Genomic DNA, 8378 nt, shown 5'->3' with positions numbered 1-8378 from the left:
ACTACAATATGAGAGTGGTTATATCATAGTGATCAGATACCTGGGCATTGCAGCCCAGTCTCTGCTGTGTAAAACCCCAAGGATATGGCCGCTCCTGAGTGGGCGACCTATTTTGTGACCGCCATGCAAATTCAAATGCATTTTTGGGGTGACTGGTACATATCGGGCCCAGGAGGTCTGCCAGCTCATCCGAGACGCTCCTGAATATTCTGGAACAATCCTACCAAAATTCAGACATGTCCTAATTTAAAGAAGCGGATGTTGCTCAAAATACACTACCCAAAAGTTATGGGAAGAATATGCAAATCCGCCTTCCATGATGTAATTAGGAAGACAGTTGCTGCCTCATTGTTGCAAACCAATAGAGGGCGCTCACTGGAATGTGCAAGCCTGTCTTAAGACAGGATTCCAGTGAAAAAACCCAATAATGGCTGCTCCCTTTAGCCTCATGCCCGACCTTCCAAGAGGCCTTTGTTTAGCAATGATGCTGGGATATTGGTTTGCAACAATGAGGCAGCAACTGTCTTCCTAATTACATCATGGAAGGCGGATTTGCATATTCTTCCCATAGTTCCTTGCAAAGTGGAGTGCTAAAGGCTTAAGTCTCCACACACCTATATGGTGGTCTCTCCCTAAGGAGTGACAATATCCCCCGTACCCAAAAGTTGTCAGTCTTGGGTGCAGGGATAAAACATCCCTATTAGAGATGAGTGAGTACTGTTTGGATCAGCCGATCTGAACAGCACGCTCCATAGAAATGAATGGAAGTACCTGGTACTTCTGCTTTGACGGCGGCTGGCTGCTTAACCCCCCGCGTGCCGGCTACATCCATTCATTTCTATGCGAGTGTTCTGTTCGGATCGGCTGATCCGAACAGTACTCGCTCATCTCTAATCCCTATATTACCTATGTAAAAGTTAGTTGGCTTCTCGGCAACTTTCACTTTCTTGGCTACAGCTTTAAGGAGACAAAGTCCGTGTAAGTGGTGAGAAGTGGCCTAGATCTCTGACATAGTACGCAACACGTTTGTATTAAATTAAACTTTATTAGCAAATTAAGAATTCGGAAAGACACTTTACAAAACAGTGCAGGCTCGTAAATCTAACATATAGAGTCACAGTTTAAAGTACATAGGTGCAGTAGTATGTGGTGGGCTACGAAAGGGCACTGAGTAAACCACTAACATCTATACCAGTGGTCTGTAAAAGGGTTTTCCGGAACTCAATTATTGTTACTTATCCTTAGAGTAGGTCCTCAGTATCAGATTGGTGGGGGTCTAGCACCTCCACGATCAGCTATTTGAAGCAGCAACCACTTCATAGGCCATATGATGTCTCATTCATCAGTCACGTGGCCTGATAAAGTTCAGCTCTATGAAAATGAATAAGGCTATCTTCAACAAGTTTCTTCGGGAAGCCATATTTAGTGGCCTGAACACTATGTTGGGAGAGTAGTATAGTTATTTCTGATACTAGCAGTCCCTGCCTCCCAATAACATACTGTCCCATAGCGATTATAGTAAGGACATGTCACTGGGAGGCAGGGACTCCTAGCATGATACATAACTATACCGCTAGGAGTCGCTCTCCTGGCCCGTAAATACTGCTCACACATGGACTGAGTATCACAGATGAAACTCTGTTGTATGAATGTAGCCTAGGGCTGAGTTGCAATACCACATTCAGCCACTATACAATGTATGGCACTGTATTTACCAAGTAGTTAAAAGGCCCTAGCACTTGCATGAACACTACAGTCTCCTCAAGCAGCTGATCGGCGGGGATGCTGGATATCAAACCCCCACTAATCTGATATTGATTACCTATATTAAGTCCCAGGAAACCCATTTAAACTTGCGGTTCCCCAGCTGTTGTGAAACTACAACTCCCAGCATGCCTTGACAGCCACAGTTCACAGATTTCGGCCCCCTGAACTATACAGTGTACTGCTGTAGTCTTAAATAGACACCACAGTTTTAAACGTTGCGTACCATAATGAAACAAGGCTACAGATATTCAAGAACCAATATGCCAGCGCATTCTCTGCAGCGGCTTTCATTACATAACTTGGCAGTGAGGAAGAGGCCAACGCGTACATGTAGAAACAACATTATTCCACAGATTTGGGGGTTGGGCAACAAGAACATTTACTGTGGATTAATGAAACAAAATGGGTAAGAAAAGTGCAAATAGAGGATCTGCCATGTGGTCAGTGATAAGGAAAGGCTACACGTTGTAACAGCATATCGGAAATGCGTTGCATAGCTAATTTTGCTGGTTTCTTCCATATTTTATGTTCCTGAATTTAATAAGAATTCTGGGTGTTGTTTCTCTAGTTCTTGGAGACAACAACTTGAAATTTACCTAAAAAAAAAGAAAAAAATAGAGGAAAAGACGTCATTTGCAATGTATTACACACAAAAAGCTATATCCTTCACACAGCTACCAAACAACTAGGTTGTGATGGATACACATGATGGTGTGACATGCAGTCCATGGTCGCGTGACACACAGGTACACAGCTCATTAGTCACAGCACAGTAATCAGACATTTGTCTGGTAATGAGCTGTGCACCTGTGTGTACATCACATGACCGTAGACTGTACATCACATGCCTATATACATCGCATGACCGTGGACTGTACATCACAAGATCGTAGACTGTACATCACATAATTATACATTACATGACCGTGGACTGTACATCACATGACCGTGGACTGTACATCACGTCTATACATCACATGACCGTGGACTGTACATCACATAATTATACATTACATGACCGTGGACTGTACATCACATGTCTATACATCACATGACCGTGGACTGTACATCACATAATTATACATTACATGACCGTGGACTGTACATCACATGCCTATATACATCGCATGACCGTGGACTGTACATCACAAGATCGTAGACTGTACATCACATAATTATACATTACATGACCGTGAACTGTACATCACATGTCTATACATCACATGACCGTGGACTGTACATCACAAGATCGTAGACTGTACATCACATGTCTATACATTACATGACCGTGGACTGTACATCACATGACTGTACAACACATGACCGTGGACTGTACATCACATGTCTATACATCACATGACCGTGGACTGTACATCACATGACTGTACATTACATGACCGTGGACTGTACATCACATAACTATACATCACAAGACCATGGGCTAATTTTGATCCAATGGAATTAAGCAGCATGAATGCCAGCAAGCAGAGATCTAGAAAACTGTGGTCTGAAACTGGAGAAACCCTTTAAGATAAAAAATAGACAGCATAGTACAACTTACATGTAGGCATCACAGGAACCTCAGCAGACACATTACAACTAACTCCAAGATTTGACATTGCCCCTTTAATGAGTCCACAGGTATAAGCCAGAAACTGTAAGACAGTGGGTTATACAATGAGCCTGTGACAAGCAATGAACCCCAATGGGCAGCATACGTAACTGGCGGCTGGATACTGATACACAATACCTTTGGTGCCTCCTCTAAGTATTGTTTGCCGCTGGAGATCTGAGTTAGCAGCAGAAATTTGTTGTCTTGTAACACATACGTACCCTACAGAAAGAAACACAAGTACCTTTATACATTTTGCTGCAAACTTGTTGAGGATTTTGCTGCAGATTTGGAATTCACACTGCTATAAAAAAAAAAAAAAACACCAATCTAAAATGCACGGCACAAGTCATTGTCTGCCGCAGATTTTTTGCAGTACAGTCGGGGCTCTGTGCAGAGAGATATCCAGGAGGCGACCCCTTCATTTTAGCATTTAGTGGCTGCATATGGATATAATTGTCCTGCATGGCAATGCATTCGATAATCTACACAAAGGTCACATGTTAGAGCTTGTAGCATCTTACACTATAAATAGCATTGACTCCCATTATACCTGATGGTTTGTTCTTAGATTATCAATCTGCTTCTTGAATATGATGGTCCAAAAATCTTTGCAAATAAATTTTACCATATCCAGGTCATCCTTGAAAGACGGACTGTCCCTTGTCAGCCTAGGAGCAAGAAAGAGTTATAGAGAGATCACATTGTGCTACAGTATAGACTGAAACAAGCTTTTACCTCCAACCTATTGAAGGTATGGACAGCAGAGAAGACTTACACCCTATACACAGAACATGGAATAAGTGTCTGACTGATGGGACCACTGGGAATAAGAACAGGTCCGAAGGAAGTACCCCCTGTGTGATTGGAATAGCGGTTACCACTCTGCTCATCTCTACGGTCCTGTGAAGGAGATGCCATGTACGACTCTTAGTTATCTTTGGCTGTACCATTTAAAAAGACCCTCTAAATCTTGTGATCGGTGGGTTGCCCAATAGTCAGCACCCCTATAGATCAGATACTTAGAATCCTCTTCAGTCCCTAAGCAGCAATAGAAATAAGTTCTGTTCCAGCTGTTACCGTATTGGATCTGTGTTACCCGCACATCTTGATGTGCTCTTTAAGACGTCTTAGGTGCTGCGGCCAGCATTGACTGCAGCATATAAGAGGTTAAATGTAAGTATGCTTCTGATTGATAATGGGGAGTGGGTGATATCACAAAGAAAAGTCAATGGCAGCCCCTCAACCGGAGCGATCTGAAGTGACAAAAGAACTAAAAGAAATCAGTCCCCTCTTCCTGCCCACTGTCAGCTGCACATGTTCTCCTGCGCACTGGTTGAAGTGAAGCTGTGAGTATATGCAGCTTACTTTAACCAGTGATATCTCTATAACTAGATTGGCTACAGACATGATCTTTGTCTTGTTTTACAGCCAAGACGTCAATATTAAGATTGTGGCTCTCGCCCCAGGGCTCTGCAGATAGAGCTGTTTAAAGTGACAATCTCTGCAGTCTCCTGGCATGTCTCCTGTGCGGGGCAACTGCAATGTACTTCACCCAAACAAAGAACAGTGTTTATCCAAAACTCTGTGAGTGTATGTGTGTGTGTGTGTAATACACAAAGGCATATGAATAGACACACTCAGACAGAAAACAGCACTAAGATACTTGCCTTTCAACCAGTCCTTGACCCACACGGAAACCCATGCCTTCTAAGATGCGTATATGTTTCCCCTGATCCTATGAAAAGAAGATTTTATTATGTACCATAAGTAAATAAGACATTACAGTCCTTCTACATAAACCTGGCAATGGACAACAGATTTCATTGGAGGATTTATTACAGAAGACTTAAAGGGGTTGGCCACTTTCAGACCAATATTGACAAACAAATGTACAATAAAAAGATATACAATATACTTTCTGTATCAATTCCTCACGGTTTTCTAGATTTCGGCTTGCTGTCATTCATTCTGTTACTTCTAGAGGATAAAATTCTGACCATGGTGATGTGATTTACAGTCCATATTGGTATGAAAGTGGCCAACCCCTTTAAAGCAGGGGTAGGGGACTTTGGCTCTCCAGATGCTGTGAAACTACAACTCCCATCATGCTCCATTCACTTCCATGGGAGGTCCAAGAACAGCAGAGCAAGTGTGCATGCTCGGAGTTGTAGTTTTGCACCAGCTGGAGGGCCAAGGTTCCCTATCCCTACTTTAAAGGATCCACAATAAATCTGATGTATATAAGGTCTGTCTAACCGACTGCAAGGAAACAAGGATTGGCAGGTCAGGTTTAATCCTCCCATTGCTATAATTTTCCAGAGAGAAGTGGTGCCATGTTTTCTAGCAGTCACTGGTCAACTCCTTGCCACCCACAGGTCTGGCGCATTTACCTTGAATTTGAGATGTACTCCTCTGGTTCACTGAAGAGGTGCCAGGAGTACGGACACTGGGTAAGGTTAAAGGTCTTTATTTTTAATGCAGGCGCAAAACAGGATTATTTGGGACACTAAACCCTCAGTCCATAGGGACCTGTGGGTAGTTTAGTGTCCCAAATTGTCCTGATAAGTTCCCTTTAAAAGAGTTTACTGATCTAAAATCATTGATGACCTATCCTGAGTATAAGTCACCGATATCAGAGTGATGAGAGTCTGACACCCAGGACCCACCTAGATTAGCAGGTCTAAACAGCCGACATTCCCTTTAATACAGACAGATTTTCTCAGGATACAGTCACAGAGTTTTTCATGCTGACTTTCCATGTTGGAATTAACATGAAAAATTGTTCATTGCTGCCTCTTTTGGGATTGTGTCCCACTTTTCAGAAATAAAGAAGCAGAGCGACCTTTCTTATCAAGACCTCAGAGCTGACACAGCGGCCATGTCAGTCCAAAACTAGAGATGAGCGAGTACTATTCGAAACGGCCGTTTCGAATAGCACGCACCCATAGGAATGAATGGAAGCGGCCGGCTGCGTCCATTCATTCCTATGGGTGCGTGCTATTCAAAACGGGAATTTCGATTAGTACTCACTCATCTCTACTTACAACTTATTTATTATACCATAAAAATTACTCATCAGTAAGAAATAAATTGGTGATCGATTAGAAACCCTCCACAAATCCTGAAAAAAGGGGGTGTTTTACTGTCGTTCAGAACGTAGGGGTTGGATGCAGAGTACAAGCCCTGGCTCCATTCATTTCTAGCAGAGTACTATGGACATGGGCTGTTTGGTTTTTTTTTTAACTGTAATCTTCACTAAATGTTTTAATGACCTGGGCTGTTTTAATACATCAGTGGGCCCAGTGCAAACTTTTCCTAATAGGGGTCCCCCCCCACGCAAAAACACAATTTGATTCCCTTTAAAGGGGCAGTATCAACATGAACATTTATCCCCTATCCATAGGAAAGTCCTAAAATCCCCCTAAGGACTCAACGGGGGCAGTGATTTGGTCCCCCTAAGGACTCCTTGCAAATGGAGTGTTAGTGTGTTAGCATAACCGGCGCTCCATTAACTTCTATGGGGCTGCTGGGACTATAGAATTGAATAGAGCACTGGTGACATGAGTGCACTGGCTCCCGCTCCATTTACTAAGAGTCCTTAAGGTGACTTTTGGTCCTGATCACTAGAGGATCCAGCAGTCAGACTCCCGGTGATCGGACACTTATCCCCTGTCCTGTGGATATGGGACAAGTGTCCATAAAAGCACGGCCCCAATATAATTCTCCCCGTCTCCTCAGTTACCATTGATATAGGATGCAAAGAGTGGAAATCTCTACCTGCTGCCCAGAACAGCGAAATTCTGGACTGTCCCGCTTGATCTAAGTTGGCTTAGGGGACCACTACCAGAGGGCTTGGTGCACATGTATTGTTTGAACCATGGTAAAAGCGCCCCTGCTGGGGACAGCTGAATACTGCACTAGAGCTATTTCCAGTGCTCCCAATGAAATGAATGGATTGGGGTATGTGTTATGGATCGGGGGCACATATTATTGATTAGGGGGCACTTATAATGGATTGGGGGCATGTGTTGTAGACCAGGGGCACGTATTATAGATCAGGGGCATGTATTATGGATCAAGGGAACGTAGTTTGGATCAGGGGGCATGTATTCTGGATCAGAGGACGCGTATTATGGATCAGAGGGTATGTATTATGGATCAGAGGGCGCATATTATAGATCAGAGGGCACGTATTCTGGATCAGGGGGCACGCATTATGAATCAGGGGGCATTTATTATGGCTCAGGGGGCACGTATTATGGACCAGATGGCACGTATTATGGATCAGGGGGTATGCATTATGGATCAGAAGGCAGGTATTATAGATCAGGGGGCAGGTATTATGGATCAGGGGGCAGGTATTATAGATCAGGGGGCACATATTCTGGATCAGGGGGTACGCATTATGGATCAGGGGGCACATATTATGGATCAGGGGGCATTTATTATGGATCAGGGGGTACGCATTATGGATCAGGGGGCATTTATTATGGCTCAGGGGGTATGTATTATGGCTCAGATGGCAGGTATTATAGGTCGGGGCACATATTCTGCATCCACTGCTATATCCTGGACAGGAGTCACACTCAGCAGTCTGACGGTGGATACATGATTTTAGTGACTGCTTACCTCATCGTCCTGCCCAGCACTCTTGTGAGCATGAGAGATCATCTCCATATGTAACAGTGCAAATAAGGTCTCGTCCGCCATGGCCAGCCTCATACGAGGTCACTGCCTCCTTAATGTCTCCTCCTATCGGCCAGCTTCTTATCTCATCACCCTGTGTACTGACATTACCATGACTGTGACATATGGCAGAGAGCGGTCACTTCATAGAACCTGTCCGATCACTGCGATCACCACCGGGCGGAGTAGTCACAATAATTCTCTTCTTCCGGCTCTGTGTAACGTCAACATCACCTGTTGCCCCACTTCCGGCGCCTTAAGTCGTATCATGCCCCACTTCCGTCCTATGAAACGCTCGCGTGTTCTTGCC

The 8378-nt window shown here is 43.9% G+C and overlaps 1 protein-coding gene across 1 annotated transcript; it reads right to left on the bottom strand.

Annotated features, from left to right (window-relative positions):
• Positions 1–1025: 1025 nt before the first annotated feature.
• On the bottom strand, positions 1026–8302 carry TRAPPC6A (trafficking protein particle complex subunit 6A). The gene is made up of 6 exons (XM_075260627.1): positions 8012–8302; positions 5050–5117; positions 3933–4050; positions 3518–3601; positions 3329–3422; positions 1026–2363 (listed from the first exon to the last, which is right to left on the bottom strand). The coding sequence occupies exons 1-6, from the start codon at positions 8102–8104 to the stop codon at positions 2332–2334; spliced, it is 489 nt and encodes a 162-aa protein (XP_075116728.1). The 5' UTR covers positions 8105–8302; the 3' UTR covers positions 1026–2331.
• Positions 8303–8378: the final 76 nt, after the last annotated feature.

Source organism: Leptodactylus fuscus, chromosome 11, assembly GCF_031893055.1.
Source record: "Leptodactylus fuscus isolate aLepFus1 chromosome 11, aLepFus1.hap2, whole genome shotgun sequence".
Classification (NCBI taxonomy): Eukaryota; Metazoa; Chordata; class Amphibia; order Anura; family Leptodactylidae; genus Leptodactylus; species Leptodactylus fuscus.
Note: the sequence above shows the minus strand (reverse complement) of the source record. Positions and strands in the feature narration are given on the sequence as shown.